Source organism: Leptonychotes weddellii, chromosome 3, assembly GCF_054177405.1.
Source record: "Leptonychotes weddellii isolate Sample4059 chromosome 3, ASM5417740v2, whole genome shotgun sequence".
Lineage (NCBI taxonomy): Eukaryota > Metazoa > Chordata > Mammalia > Carnivora > Phocidae > Leptonychotes > Leptonychotes weddellii.
In genome coordinates this window covers 652,712-668,690 of record NC_138371.1, presented here as the reverse complement: position 1 = coordinate 668,690, position 15,979 = coordinate 652,712, and the positions used below count along the sequence as shown (strand labels likewise).

Sequence of the window (15,979 nt, the reverse complement as noted above, 5' to 3'; positions counted from 1 at the left end):
CAGGCGGCCCGGTTCCAGCAGCAGTGGGACCAGCTGCAGGAGCAGATGGGCCAGGTGAGGTGTCCGCAGGGCTTTTGGCTCCCACTCCCACCCAGCAGGGCCGCCCCGTCTCTCCGGGGTGTGGAAGGCCACGGGTCACCTTTAGAAGTCACGCTGGCTCAGGACGTCAGCACCAGTGCTGTCTGCCAGCAAGGCTGACCGCCAACCAACGTGGCTAGATTCAGAGCCCGCCTTGACACTGGCCTCCCAGCGGTGGGGGGTAGGAGACAGGGGGAGGGATAAGCAGAGAACGGTATGTGGGGCCTGTCCCAGTGCCCCCGTCAGAGGATCGAAGGCCTCCGCCCCATGACTTCCACACACTCGGGGGTCAGGCGCTTCACTGCTTCCTCCTTTGTCCTGTTTCTCACCTCCCTGGACCACCTCCGTACTCGCTGTTCCCTCGTTGGCTCATGCGTTCATTCTCCGACCTTCCCTGGACCCCGGCCTTCGGAGGAGGGCAGGCTCCGTGGGGAGTGGCCCTGGAACACTTTGCTTTCCTCCAGTCCCGGCCTGTTGCCCCACGTGGAACCCTGTGCCTGCAGTCTTGCCCCGCCCCCCGGCAGCGTTGGGGCCCCCTGCTCTGGGACTCAGCTTGGAGTCCTCCACTTCTCGGGCTTCGTCTGGTCCCTTTCCCTCCTCCCTTCATTGCATGTGATTCACACTCAGGAGCCAGCGTGCTGTTCCACGAGTTGCGACCACTGCGTGCACCACATGGCCGGCACCCATGGGGACGGGGACTGTCTCCCCGGGGCCTCGGGGCTGCCCCGCCCCCCATGCACAGGCTTCACCTGTCCGAGAACTTCTGGTAAAGGGAGCCAGAGAGTCAGGGCCGTTTTGTGCCCACCCACTCTCTCAGCATGATGCTGGTGGGCGTCATCATGCCGTAGGCAGCAAGAGCTCGGGGCTTTTGACTGCATAGTAACTGCATGGTAACATTTCGTGTACAAATAAACCACATTCGCTTTCCCATTTCCTTGCTGCTGGACATTTGGGTTGTGATGCACAAGACGGTCCTGGACACTGGTGTGCAAGTCGCGTCCATGTATAGTGAGGGAAATCGTGGCCATTTGGTAGGTGTGCGTTGAATTTAATAAGAAACTGGCAAGTGATTTTCCAAAGTGATTGTGTTAGTTTATCTACTGCCAGGAGCCGGTGGGGGGCGGGGGGGGTGCGGCTTTCAGCGGCTCCTCAGCCTGGTCCACATTTGGCCTCATCCACTTTTACTTTTTAATTCCTCTGTGTGTGTGAAGTTATATACCATTGTGGTTTTAATTTGCATTTCCTGGATAGCAAATGATCTTGAGCACATTTTAATGAGCTCATTGGAAATTTGCATACCTTATTTTGTCAAGTGTCAGTTCAAATCTTTTGCCCACTTTTATTGGGTGTTTGTATTTTGGTTATGGACATCTAGGAATTCTTCGTGTATCTTGAACATGAGGGCTTTGTCAGACGGATGTACTTAGAATAGTTTACTCACCTTTGTGACTTGCCTATATATTTTCTTACTTTTGTTTTTGGTGGACAGAGAATTTTAACTTTGGTAAAATTCAATTTGCCAAGTTTGAAAAAATGTATGGTTAGGATTTCCTAGATACTGTCTGAGACATTTTTTGTGTAGCCCAAGGACAAGCAAATACCCTCCTGTGTTTTCACCTAACTCTTACAGATAGGTCTGTGATCATTGCAGGTTGATTTTTCTGGATGGCAGTGGTTCTCAAAGTGTGTTCCCTAGGCCAGCAGCAGCAGCACCTGGGAACTAGTTAGAAACGCAGATTCTCAAAACGCCCCGCTCAAAACCCACTAAATCAGGAACTGCAGGATGGGTGGCAGAAATCTGGATTTTAAGGAGCCCTCCAGGTGATTCTGATGCCCCAAAATGTGTGAACCACAGGTGTGTTGTGTGAAGTAAGAACTGAAGCCCGTTATTTTTCATACAAATGTCCAGCTGTCCCAGCACCGATTTTTAAAGACTGTCCTTTCTCTCCTGAATTACCTTAGCGACTTGTTGAAAGTAAATTGAACATATATATGCATATATGTGCACAGATCAGATTGTTGATCTGTGCAAATCAATCTGCTCATTCTTTCCCCAAAACCACACTGTCTTGGTTACTGTAGCTTCTCAGTAAGTCTTGAAATTAAGTAGCATGAGTCCTCCAATCTTCTTTTTCTTTCTTTTTTTTAAAGGTTTTATTTATTTATTTGAGAGAGAGAGATAGCAAGAAAGAGTACAGTCGGGGTGAGGGGTAGAGGGAGAAGCAGAATCCCCGCTGAGGAGGGAGCCCGACGCAGGGCTCGATCCCAAGACCCCAAGATCATGACCCGAGCCAAAGGCAGACACTTAACTGACTAAGTCACCCAGGCATGGCTTTATTCTTCTTTTTCAAAATGGTTTTGACTGTTCTAAATTTTTTACATATCCATGTACATTTCACAATGAGCTTATGAATTTCTGTCATTCCCCCCACCCCCAAAAGCTTGCTAGAACCTCGGTTGAGATTGTGTTGACTTTATAGGTCAATTTCAGAAGCCTGGACACCTTAGCGTCATCGCAGTGTCCCTCCGTGAAGCTGTGGTATATCTCTTAATTCTCTCAGCTGTGTTTTGTGCTCAGTGTAAAAGTCTTGCCCATTTGATTAAATTGATTCTTAAATTTGATATTGTGAATTGCCTTGCTGTTTTATTTTCCTAGTGTTCATTATTAGTGTAGAGAAGTACAGTCTCATCTATGAACTTTGAGTCACGTGACCTTGCCAAGCTCACTCGTGAGCTCCAGGGTTTTCCATGTTCATAGTCATGGCCTCTGTGAAAAGCAACAGTTTTCTTTCCAATCTTGGTGACTCTTACGTGTTCTTCTCTTGATGCACGTTAAGGAGCCTTAGAACAAAGTTGTAAAGACTGTGAGAGTGGCTATCCTTCCCCCCGACCCCGGGAAGGAATTTAGTGTTTTGCTTCTGTACGACGTTATCGATGGGCCTTTCCTGGATGCCCCTCATCACACTGAGGATGTTCCTTTCATTCCTAGCGTGTTGAGAGGGGTCCTGGTCGTTTTTATCATGGATGGGTTTTGAATTTTTTCAAATGTTTTTTCTTTATCAAGATGATCACGTCATTGTTCTTCTTCTTGTTAATGGGATGAATTATATTGGTTAATTTTTTAATGTTTCACCAACTTTGCATACCCGAGATAAACCTTACTTGGTCATAGGTTAATAGCCTTTTTATTTATTTTTGGATTCAATGTTTTGTGAAGGATTTTTGCATTTATATTCATGAAGACTAGCAGTCTGTGATTTACTTTTCTCATCATGTTTTTGTCAGATTTGGACCCAGGGCCTCATAAAATCAGTTGGGAAATTTATTTATTTCCTGAAAGCATTTTAACATTGATGTTATTTCTTCCCTAAATGTTGGTAGAATTCACTAGTGAAGTCATTTCAGTCCGGAGTTTCCCTTGTGAGAAGTGTTTTGATAATGAGTTCAATTTCTTAAACATGGAGGCTCCTCAGGGTTCCTGTCGCCTCATGTCTCTGTTCTGCGCACTGATGACTTCGCTTGTTACGCTTCATTACCCTGCAGATCAAGCTATTTTCTCATTCTCCGTGTGACTTCTTTTCTGACCTGTGGGTTATTGATGTACATTGCCTAACCTCAAACATATGGATTTTCTAAGTACCTATTTGTTACCTATTTTTAATATAATTCCATTGTGCTCAGAAAACATACTCCAGGGGACACTTGGGTGGCTCAGTTGGTGAAGCGTCTGCCTTCGGCTCAGATCACGATCCCGGGGTCCTGGGATCGAGCCCCACATGGGGCTCCCTGCTCCACGGGGAGTCTGCTTCTCCCTCTGCCACTCACCCCGATTGTGCTATCTCTTGCCGTCTCTCTCTTTCTCAAATAAATAAATGAAATCTTTAAAAAAGAAAAAAGAAAATAATAAAAAAAGAAAACCTACTCCATGCTATTGGAATGGATCTAAGGGCATGTTTTATGGCTTATAGGAGCTCACGTGAGAAGAGTACGCAATGGTATAATGGGGGCATGTAAGGTCTATAAACATCAGTTCCAACATGGTTGAAATCTTCCATGTCCTTACTGGCTCTTTGTCTGTCTGTCTTACTTGTTTTATTTATTGGTTTTACTTGGCTGGTTGTGTTTGTCTACTTGTTCTAACAATTAGTGCTGGAAGGGCATTAAAATCTCTATCTGTGATTGCGGAATTGTCTATTTCAAACTTTAGTCCTGTCCTTTTTTGCCTCATGTTTTGAATTCCTATTGTTAGGTGCACACACATTTAGTATTTTATGTCTTCATGATGCATGGACTTCTCATCATCATAAAGTGTCCCCTCTCCTTTCCAGTGACACTCTTTTCCTTGGTATCTAGTGATAGTGATAGAGACACACTAATTTTCTCATGCTTAGTGTTTTCACTGTATATCCTTCAATAGATTTAGATCACTCTAAAATACATTTAGAGTGTATTTCTTGTAAAAAGCATATGGTTGGGTCTTTCTTTTATGTTTACTCTGACAGTCTACTTGGTAATTGGAGTGTTTGTACCATTTACATTTAATGTAACCGTTGATATGCTTGGTTTATTCTGCCATTTCGGTACTTGTTTTCTATTTGTCTCATTAAAAACACATTTTTATGGGCGCCTGGTGGCTCAGTCATTAAGCGTCTGCCTTCGGCTCAGGTCATGATCCTGGGGTCCTGGGATCGAGCCCCGCATCAGGCTCCCTGCTCAGCAGGAAGCCTGCTTCTCCCTCTCCCACTCTCCCTGCTTGTGTTCCCTCTCTCGCTGTGTCTCTCTCTGTCAAATAAATAAATAAAATCTTCAAAAAAAACCACCACATTTTTAAATTCCTTGTTTCTGACCTTGTTTTGGGTTAGTTGTATATTTATGTAGTATTCCACTTTATGTTCTCTATTGGTATTTCTAAGCTATACTTCTTTTCCTTATTATTTTAGTAATTACTCTAAAATTATGATATGCATAATTTATATTCAAATATTATACTACTTCAAAAACAATTTAAGACCTTCACAACATGTATTACATGTATCCATCCCATCCTTTGTGCTCTTGTTGCAGTATATTTTATTTCTACATGTGCTGTTATAAACTGTACAATATATTATTCATATTTTTGCCTTAAATGGTCACTTTGACAATGCACACACACACACACACACACACACTTCAGTTATCTGGCCAAATGCTTTATCTTCACAGCTATTAATTATAATCTTTTTCAAGTCTTTGTCTGATAACTCCAACATCTGCATCCCAGAATGGTTCTCTTTCTATTGTCTTTTTATCTCTTGGTTTTCAGTCATGTGGTCTTGCCTCTTGATATGCATAATAATTTTGTTGAATAAGACTTTATGTTTTTGTAGAGATAACTTGAGACTCTGAATGATATCAACTTTTTCCAGAGGGAATTTGCTTTTGATTTTGGGAAGTCAGAGCAGGGGCAGATCACCTTTAGCCAGTCTGAGCTCAAGCTGGTTTGTAAGTGGGTTTCAGTCTCCTGTGAGAAGCAGCCTATTTCTGGTGTGCTCCAGGGTCTAGCACAGCTCTCCCGGGCCCCTCACTGGACGTGTCAGGTGCTGACCAGGGCCTCTAGCTTCTGGTGAGCCCTACCTCCAGGTTTTGTTTTCTCCATTCTGTTAAGACTGCCCGAAGTTCCACCTAACTTCTCAGATTCTCGGCTGCCACTTCTCATTCAGATTATAGTCCCTTGGCCCTATACTTCTTTGGAGTTATATTCTTTAAAAAATCAGTACCGTTTTTAAAAACAATACAGAATCTGAGTCTCCTCTCCCCTCTGATCTCTTCACCTCTCACACCGCAGCTGCTTTGGTAGCTTTGAACTCCAGGTTAGGTCTCCCTAGTCTCGTGAGCCTGCTGAAACCCTAAGTCAAGTTCCCAGCCTTTTAGCTAAGGCCTTATGCTTGGCTGTGAAGGCTCTGGGCCTTGTGCTGCTTAGGAGCTGGCCGATACCACAAGGAAAATCTGTGGTGGAGTGTCGGGCTCGGCTGCAGCCACGTCTCCTTGGGTCTTGGCCGCTTTGGCACCTCTTGGGCCCTCATACAGGTAGTTATGTTGCAGGTGTGCTGCATAGATTTTCCAGCTGCTCCAGCAGTGGGAGGGTTGGTCTTCAACCAGCTCCTTCACCATTATCAGAAGCAGAAAGTTCTGGTCTCGACATTTGAAGAATATTTTTTATAGGTTATGGAATACTAGGATAGCCATTATTTGCCTTCAGCATTTTGATGAATTCATCCCACCATCTTCTGACTTTCTTTGTTGCTGCTTGGAAATCAGATGTCAGTCTTAGTGTTGCTCATTTTAAGGTAACGTGTGTTTTTCCCTCTGGTTTTAAAAAGTGTATTTCTTGGGGTGCCTGGGTGGCTCAGTTGGTTGGGCGACTGCCTTCGGCTCAGGTCATGATCCTGGAGTCCCGGGATCGAGTCCCGCATCGGGCTCCCTGCTCGGCGGGGAGTCTGCTTCTCCCTCTGACCCTCCCCCACTCTCTCTCTCTCTAAAATAAGTAAATAAATCTTTTAAAAATTAAAAAAAATAGGGGCGCCTGGGTGGCTCAGTTGGTTAAGCGACTGCCTTCGGCTCAGGTCATGATCCTGGAGTCCCGGGATCGAGTCCCGCATCGGGCTCCCTGCTCGGCAGGGAGTCTGCTTCTCCCTCTGACCCTCTTCCCTCTCGTGCTCTCTGTCTCTCATTCTCTCTCTCAAATAAATAAAATCTTAAAAAAAAAAATTAATTAATTAATTAATTAAAAAAATAAAAAGTGTATTTCTTTATCTTTGGTATTCAGAAACTTCACTTTGCTCTGTCTCTGTGACATTTTCTTTGTATTTATCCTATTGGAGGATTATGGCTCATTTTAAATCTGTGGCTTGATGGATTTTACTGGATTTGGGACATTCTTGTGCAGTATCTGTTCCAATAGTCCCTCTCCTCTCCTACTGCAACTTCGATCGTACAATGTTGGGCCTTTTTACCTCATCACATGTATCTGGTACCCTCTCTTCTGTGTTTTTCATCCTTTTTTCTCTTCGTGACTCAGTCTGAATACATTCTTTCATCTGTCTTCCGGATGAGTAGTCCTCTCTTCTTTCTAAGCTGGCATTGAAACCATATATTTATTAATTTTGATTACTGTTTTTTAAAATTAGATTGTTTCTAGTTTCTAGTTCTGTTGTGAAATTCTACATCTTGCCGTCCATCTTCTCAAATGTCGGATTACAGCTATTTTAAACTCTGTGTCCAATGACTCCAATACCTGAGTATCCAAGAGGGCAGGGAGACATCGGTATTTATTTTATGTTCTTACATGTGTTTTTTGCCATATGATCCTATCTCCTGGTATGCCTGGTAATGTTGATTAAATGCCAAGTATCATAGGTTAAAAACTGTAGAAACAACTTGAGGATCTTGATGACGCTATTCTTCTTCCAGAGAAGACTTACTTTGGGTTCTGGTGGGCAGTGAATGATCACCATAGTCCCTGGTTGAAGTGATTCAAACCTGAGCTTCAGCTTTTATGAGGGATGATCTATTTCCAATTCAGTACCACTACCAGGGCAAAGCCCTGTGGTGAATGCAACTAAAAGCTGGGGTGTTTGTTAGGGTCCCTCTGCTATGATGGCTCTGAACTTGAGTTTTTGTTCCCCTGAGGCCATAGCACTGTCAGAAACGCTCCTCGGCTTCTCAGTTTCTCAGCCAAAACTTCAAGGTCAGCAAATTCTGAAGAGAGAAGAGATGCCAAGTGGTGGGCTTATTCCTCTGAGTCCCTCCGTCTAGGTCTTGGCTCCTTTTGTCCCCACTGCCTTGGCAGCTCTCTGAGGCCTTGTACAGATCCCTGTGTCATATTCTGTCTAGATTCTTGTGATATTCTCGATGGAAGTGTTTGTCCGCAACAGTCTGGTCCTCTGCCACCTTCTACTGCCATTGCTGTGTGATATTTCCTGCCCCCTGGACACTTGTGGGCCAACCAAGGTTATCATTTAGACTAGCGGCTGGCTCTTCCCTGGGAATGCTCGGTTCAGGGACTTCTCCAACACGGCTGCGGGAGTGGATGCCCCTCTGCTGTGAAAACACACATGGGCACTTCTGAGGTCCAGTCTGTCTTCTGTTCACTCTCCTCCCCATCTTTTCCTCCACGTCATTCTGCACAAAATTGCTTCTTTTCTCTTGAAAGGCCCCTCACCCTCCCACTCTGCCAGACTGTCCCTTCCCCACCCCACCCCCAGGTCACATGCAAGAAACAGGCCTTGGAAGAACAGCTGGCCCAGAGCCTGCAGGACCAGGAGGCCCAGATGGACACTCTGCAGAGGGCCCTGCAGGAGAAGGAGGCTTTGTCTGAGGAGCGGACCCAGCTGCTGGCCAAACAGGAGGCCCTGGAGAGGCAGGTCCAGCTCACAGCTGAGGAGGCAACTGACCTCAGGTACCTGGGGCCCTACCAGCAGGTTGTGTCCACATGGCCTCAGCCTGGAAGAGCCTGGAGTGGGGCAGGGGGCAGGCACTTACTCAGCGACTGTAGGGTGGAGCGATTCTGTCTACGTGGGAGAGAGGCTGTGAGTGAGGGGCAAACTCAGTGCCTGGATAGGAGGAGCATCTAGAAGTGAATGTAGTGAGAGCCCTGGGATGGCGCTCCTGAGCAAGGCGGCTACACTGGCCAGATTGCAAGTAACCAGGAACCCAGTTCAGACTAGCAGAAAGAAGGCATAGGATGTCTTGCTCATGGATCTAAGAAGTTCAGGTACACATGGCTTCAGGCAAGGCTGGATCCAGGTGCTCCCACAGTGCTATCAGAATCCTGTCTCTCCCTGCTCAGTTTTACTTAACTCAGGGGATTTTGTTCTCAGGCAGGCTCAGGGTGAGAGGTGGCAAATGGTCAATGGCCACTCCAGGCTCCCTCCTCCATTGGACGTACTGCCCTTCTCCCCACAAAGCCCAAGAGCTGCTACCATTGGCCATCGTGAGCCCTTTGAAGGCCCTGAACCAGTCCTGGGATTTGCAGGGCCTAGATTGGCAGGCTGGAGTCACGGGCCCATCCCTGAAGCCAGGGACAGTGTCAGCCCCAGGGAACCATGAGGTTGAGGGCAGGGTGAGCTTCAAAGACCTTCAGGGGCCCCTTCCAGAAGACATGAAATAGGCACTTGGAGGCAAGAACACGGTGCCTGTATGCTATTGCCCGGTGAGCTGAGCTGGTCCCAAGGTCTCTGTGGAAATCCAAAAGCTGGTGGCTTTCTGCCCCCAAACTTGTAGGCTCTCTTGAGAACATCGAAGTATTTTTTAGAAAGGTTTCCTCCTGGAATTCCAGAATCTGGGAGTCACGAGAACCCTTCAAGTCCCAGGTCCTTAAACATCCTCACAGACAAACCTTTTGCAAATGAAAGCTGACAGAGAAATTGGAACAGAAAACCTAACGAAGCCTACTCTGGGTCAGCAGGAGCAGAGGGTCCCTGCCTGTTACCCCCTCCCAAGCCCCACAGGTACTCAGAAGAGTGGGGGTAGAGGCCCCTGTCACCTGCCAACATCTGCTGCCCAGATCACCGGCAGATGCCTCAGCAGCCCAGGATCCTCTCTCCAGGCTCAGACCTGACCTCTGGGCCCAGGGCCTCTGCACATGGCAGCCCAGTGGCCCCCAGACAGAGCCAGCTGCTCGTTAAACAGCACTTCACAGTGAGCAGTCTGAGCTTCTGCTGACAAGGCTGCTGGGGACTCGTCAAACCACATATACTTGGCACACACACTGTGTGTTTATCTGGCTGGCTCAGTGGGGCTGGAGGGTCTGATCACGGCAGTTTCGGTGAGCTCCGAGGTAATGTTGACAACGAGCAAGTACCAGAAGTCCTGCTGTATATTGCTTCTCCCGCAGCAGGCTGGATGATGGTGAGGGAGGGCCCAGGGCTCAGGGTCCTGCAGCCCCCACAGCCAGGCCCCGACGGGGCTGCAGCCCCAGGGACACGCTCTCAGTTCACAGGGTGCTGGCTCCCTCACCAGCCAGAGAGCTGGGTGGAGTCCCTGCCTGCCCCCTGCCCGCACCCTGGCTGGTCACGCTGGGCCTCTGCTGCAGGAGGCTGAGCTGCTCGGGGCTCCCGGGGGTGGACAGACTGGACACACCCTCCGATTCCCAGGCTTTGAGGTGAAAATTCTGGTGTCTGAGCGGCAGAGACCACTTCTCCCAGAGGGGAGATATCTGGGAGGAGGTGGGTTCAAGGTGTTGGGGAGAGCATTCCCCACAGAGGGGGTGCTCACACAGATGCGGGGAGTGGGGAACAGGTGGGGTGCTGACAAGGATAGAGACTGGATATCAGAGAAGTGAAGTTTCTGGGCTCCGCAGGCATCAGGGAGCCCTGGAAGTTGTCAATGTGCCCTCCCTACCCCCCCCAACAAAGGTGCCAGCGGTGTGCAGGGGGCCGGGGTGGAGGGCCGTCAGGGTCAGGGTCAGCAAGGTCCTGCATGGCCCACGCCCTCCCTGACCCATTGACTTGGGTGGGGTTGTGTGTTTGCTGTTTGTGTGTTCGTGTGTTTCTGTTTGAGTGTTTGTGGTGTTTGCATGTGTGTTGTTTGGCCGGTTCCTTTCTTCACCCTACGCCGCCCAGCACAGGGCAGAGCCTAGTAACGGTTAGGACACGCTGGTTGGCCGGTTGACGGCTGACAACGACTTCAAGCCCCTTTATCAGCCTCTCCAGAGAGGAATGCTGCTGTACCTTTCCAGGTACTTCCTGACCCGGAGGCAGCTTAGCACAGCGGAATCAGGCTACGTGTGCCCTTTTGCTCAGAGAATAGAGAATAGAGTTTCCTTGTCCTTGGCAACAGTTCACTAGATGCACCACCATTTCTAACATGCTGCCGTTTATCAGCATGGAAGCCAAGTCCAGTCAATACCCTATAGAAAGCTGCAGTGAGCATCTTATACACGCGTGCTGGTTCCTGGGTATTTCTGGAGAACTGACATGTGGGAATGGGACTGCGGGCTCGAAGATAGGCACACTTTAAATTTTGAAATTTCCCAGCCTCCTCTCCACAAAGAAAATGGTCCCCACATCCTTGCCCACATAGAATATTACCATTGTTTAAAGTTTTGTCAATCTGATACATAGTCAATAACACCTCATGGTTGTAATTTGAATCTCCTTGAGCCCTAGTAAGGTTGAGTAAGCTTTATATGTTCATTCTCCCTGTGTGTTTTCTTTGTGAATAACAGTCTTTTTTTTTTTTTTTCATTTTTCTGTAGGATCAGCTGACTTTCTGTCATTGATAGACAGAAGCTCTTCCCATATGGTGGATATTAATTCTTTGTCTTTTTAGTGCAGATTTTTTTCTTCAAGTCTGTCCCTTGTCATTTAAACTGGTTTATGCAATCTTTTCTGCCCAACCATTCCCCCGCCTTTAAGTGTATTTAGATCTGCTGGCCTCTTTATTTTTGTCTTCTGGCTTTTGTGTCTTAAGAAGATTTTAAAATACCGTTCTGTGTTTTCCTCGACTATTTCTTTTTTTAGAGAGAGAGGGAGCATGCTCACGGGGGTGGGGAAAGAGGGGGAGAAGCAGAGGGAGAGAGAGAATCTTAAACAGGCTTCACGCCCTGCATGGAGCCCAACACAGGACTCGATCTCACGACCCTGAGATCATGACCTGAGCTGAAATCAAGAGTCAGATGCTTAACCGACTGAGCCACCCAGACGCCCCTCTACTGCTTTTATAGTTCTGAGTTGTTTATTTGCTGTTTGTTTTGTTTCATTTAGCTCTTTAATCCATCTGAAAGATGAATCTGTGCAGGGCCCACTTTGGTTTTAGAGATTTAAAATGAATGAGATGTTCATTCTGTTTATCTTCTGATTGATGAGCCTGGCCTTGGCAGGCACCGTCCCACTGTCTAGCAACTGCGCTCTGCACCACCCCTCAACAGCAGGACCGCCCAGGTGACGGGCCCCACTGTCTGATGACTCTCTGCAGGGCCGAGAGGGACTCTCTGGAGAGCAGCCTCTTTGAGACCCACCAGCTGTTGAGGCAGCTACAGGACCAGCGGGAACAGCTGGAGGGAGAGGCCCAGAGCGTGCGGCTTGCTCGGCAGGCCCTGCAAGGTGCTCCTCAGGCGGACTCTCTTGGCTCCTCTCCCCCCTTCAGTGGATCTCGACCCCCAGATGTGCTGCCCCTGCTCCCCAGTCCCCCGAAGGAGCATGAACACAGGCCGAGAGCTCACGGGGCTGAACGGTTCCTGCCACTATTGTCTGGGAGGGATGGGCATCCGTCCTGCCTGCTTCCAATGCTGGGCCCAGGCGCAAAACTGGGCTGCAGCCACAGGATCAGCATGCTGGCTCCCTGCCCCTCCCCTGTGCTCCCTGTTCAGCCCACCCTGCCTTGGGCGCCTGGCCATAGCCAGTACAAGGTGAGAACTTAGGACACACACACTGCAGTGGGGCACGGAGTGCTTTGTCCCCCCGGCTCTGACAGCCCCCTCAGAGCAGGTGGCTGTCCCTCTGTGGGCCCGGCACTCCACAGGGAGTTTGTAAGGGCCACAGGGGTTCTATGCTGGGGGGGCCTATGGCCAGTCCCTGATGCACCTGTCACTTCACAGTGGAAATGCAGCAGCTGAAAAGTACCTGGGAGGTCCAGGAGACAAAGCTACAGTGGGACGTGGGGCGGCTTCAGCGGCAAGTGGTACAGCAGGAGCGGGAGATGCAGCTGGCCCTGGAGAGCCAGGCGCTGGCCCACCACGAGGACCTGGCTCGGCTCCAGAGGGAGAAGGTCTGCTTCCGTTGGGCCACCCAGTTGCCTGGTCACTTCCCCGGAGTCCACCACGTCCCAAAATGCAGCAGACACTTAAGGGTGGAGGCCTAAGAGACCAGCCAGGAGACAGAGGTGCCCCAGCCATGCTGTGGCTAGGCCAGAGGAGGACTCTTCCTAGTTCAAGTGAGCCTGGGCCATCCAGAGCCTGGAACGTGTGTGCAGAAGAGGCCAGGCCTTGGGCAGGCTGACCTGGCTGCAGTCTGAGGGCCAGTAGCTGGAGGGAGCTTTCCCTGAAGGTCTTGCTTGACATATTATACATCTTACGAATGTGGAGGCTCAGGAGAGGTTTATGAACCACTACATAAAAGTGGGAGGGCAGATGGTGAGACCCAGCTCTTGCTTTGGTGTCACTGGGTAAGACAAGTGGTATATGGCTGACTGGGGTAGACAACCTCTGGGGACCTGTCCTGCCCTGATGTCCCACGAACCAGGTCTCACTTAGGACCTGCTGGTCTCACATGTCCTGACCTATGCAGCCTACACAGCCTATCCCTTTGCATTGGCCCAGGAGACGCTGAGTCTGTCTCTGACAGAGGAGAAGGAAGTGGCAGCTCGCTGTTTGGAACAGGAGAAGAAGCTGGTAGCAAAGAATGTAGCCAAGAGGGAGGCTCTGAAGGAGGAAATCCAGAGCTTGAAGCACGAGAGGGACAAGAGTCTCCTCCAACTGGAACATGAGATGCAACAGGTGATGGGGCACTATGAGGCAGCAGGGAACCCTCACATCCACTTCACCATGCCTTCTCTGACCCAGCAAGAGGGCTATGAGGGCAACCTTTCTAGGTCACTGCTACTGCAGCTTTGGTCTTCCACAGAAGTTCTGGGGGACAGACATCCATCCAGCAACCCATCCATCCATCCATCCATTCATCCATTCATCCACCAATTCATCCATCCATTCATTCATCAATCCATCTATCCACCCATCCACCCACCAATCCATCCACCCACCAATCCATCCATCCATCCACCCATCCACCCACCAATCCATCCATCCATCCACCCATCCACGCACCAATCCATCCATCCACCCATCCACGCACCAATCCATCCATCCACCCATCCACGCACCAATCCATCCATCCATCCGTCCATCTATCCATCCATCCATCCATCCACTAATTCATCCATCCACCCACTAATCCATCCATCCATCCACCAATCCATCCATCCACCAATCCATCCACCCATCCATTCATCCACCAATCCATTCATCCATCCATCCATCCATCCATCCATCCATCCATCCACTAATTCATCCACCCATCCACCCACCAATCCATCCATCCATCCACCTACCAATCCATTCATCCATCCATTTATCTACCAATTCATCTATCCCCCATCCATCCATCCATCCATCCATCCATCCATCCATCCACCAATTCATCTATCCATTCATCCACCAATCCATCCATCCATCCATCCACCAATCCATCCATCCATCTATCCATCCATCCTTCCATCCACTCATCCATCAATCCATCCATCCCCCCACCAATCCATTGTGTCGAGTGGGGTCGATGGGGCCTTTTCACTCTGTCTGACATGTCCCAAGCAAGGCACTGAGCATCCATCCACTAATCCATCCACCCATCCACCCCTAATCCATCCACCCATCCACCCCCCAATCCATCCATCCATCCATCCACCAATCCATCCATCCACCAATCCATCCATCCATCCATCCATCCATCCACCCATCCATCCACCCACCCACCCATCCATCCATCAATCCATCTACCCACCCACCCACCCATCTACCAATCCATCCACCCGTCTATCCATCCATGCACTTGACTGTCCCTCCATTCATCTGTCCATCATCCATCCATTCACCTGACTTGCCATCCTTCTATCTATACACCCAGCAGATGTCCTACATACATGGCCATCTATCCACATACCTGATTTTCCATTCACACACCTAACCATACATCTATCCATCAATTTGCTTAAACATCCATCCAACTATCCATACACCCAACTATCTATTCACACATTCATATGACCATCCGTCTAACCATTCTCTTGACCATCTGTCTATCCATTCACTTAAACATCCTTCCTTCTATCCACACACTCATCTGTCCATCCATAGCCACCATCCATCTCTGTGTCTGACTATCCATCCACCTGATCAGCCACCCAGTGTGTGGAGAGCTGACTGAGCATACGCACGGAAGTTGGGCCATGTCAGACAGAGTGAAAAGGCCCCATCGACCCCACTCAGGACAAGGGCTGCCTCTGGGGTGACGCTCCTCCCCAAGCAGGGGTGTGGAATAAGGAACACACCACATCCTGGCAAAGGCTTTAGCCTCTCCTTAAAGAGGCCCTTGATCCTCACAAGCACCACCCCCCCAATCCCACCAGGCCCTGTCACTGAAAGAAGCAGAGGGGAGGCTGCTGAGGGAAGAGCTCTCCAGGTCCATGCAGGAGCTGGAACAGGTGCAGCAGAAGGCCCAGAGCCAGCATGAGCAAGCCGAGGTGAGCCCTGTGGGCCCAAGCAAGGCACTGAGCACCCAGCAGGGCCACCCCCAGATGCACCTTCCTACCTGGTCCCAGGTACACAGCCCCCTCTGTCCTAGCCCCCCTTAGCCTGAATTTCCCCCAGGGAATGTCCAGGTCTGCTGGGAGGAAACACTGTCTTAATGGGAAGGAAAAACCCAATGAACCAAAGCTGGGGGTGGGTGGGGCTGTGAGAGCCAGTCCCTGCTCCCCAGCAGCAGACTCGTCCAGGAAGAGCCGACGGAGGAGGGCCTGGGGCCACAGGTGAGCCAGCAGCAGAGAAGCGCAGACCCAGACCTGGGCCCTGGCCAGCCCATAGACACCCAGCCCTGCCTGTCTGTGCACCTGAGCTGCACTTGGTCAAATGGAACTGCAAGAAATGTGTGTGAGGCCTCTTGGGGCTGGCCCATTAGACTCTCCCAAAGGAGAAACCCAACCTGGAAAGGCCAGCATTGTGCCCAAGGCAGATCCTCCCTGGGAAGGACATCCACAGAGAGTCCCAAGCCGAGCCAGGAGAGAGGCATCCCCGAGGGATGAGGGATGGGAGAGACCCCCATAGGTATAGGCCCACCGCCACACTGAGGCTGCCTCAGACAACCAGCTG

The 15,979-nt window shown here is 49.5% G+C and overlaps 1 protein-coding gene across 1 annotated transcript in view; it reads left to right on the top strand.

Annotated features, from left to right (window-relative positions):
• Positions 1-15,979, top strand: part of CROCC2 (ciliary rootlet coiled-coil, rootletin family member 2) — a 42,679-nt gene that overhangs the window by 25,323 nt on the left and 1,377 nt on the right. The window contains exons 14-19 of the mRNA XM_081815282.1: positions 6,041-6,147; positions 8,325-8,518; positions 12,037-12,164; positions 12,659-12,828; positions 13,379-13,555; positions 15,241-15,432. Of these exons, the coding sequence (XP_081671408.1) occupies positions 6,041-6,147; positions 8,325-8,518; positions 12,037-12,164; positions 12,659-12,828; positions 13,379-13,555; positions 15,241-15,432 (968 nt within the window). The remainder of the gene's footprint in view (positions 1-6,040; positions 6,148-8,324; positions 8,519-12,036; positions 12,165-12,658; positions 12,829-13,378; positions 13,556-15,240; positions 15,433-15,979) is intronic.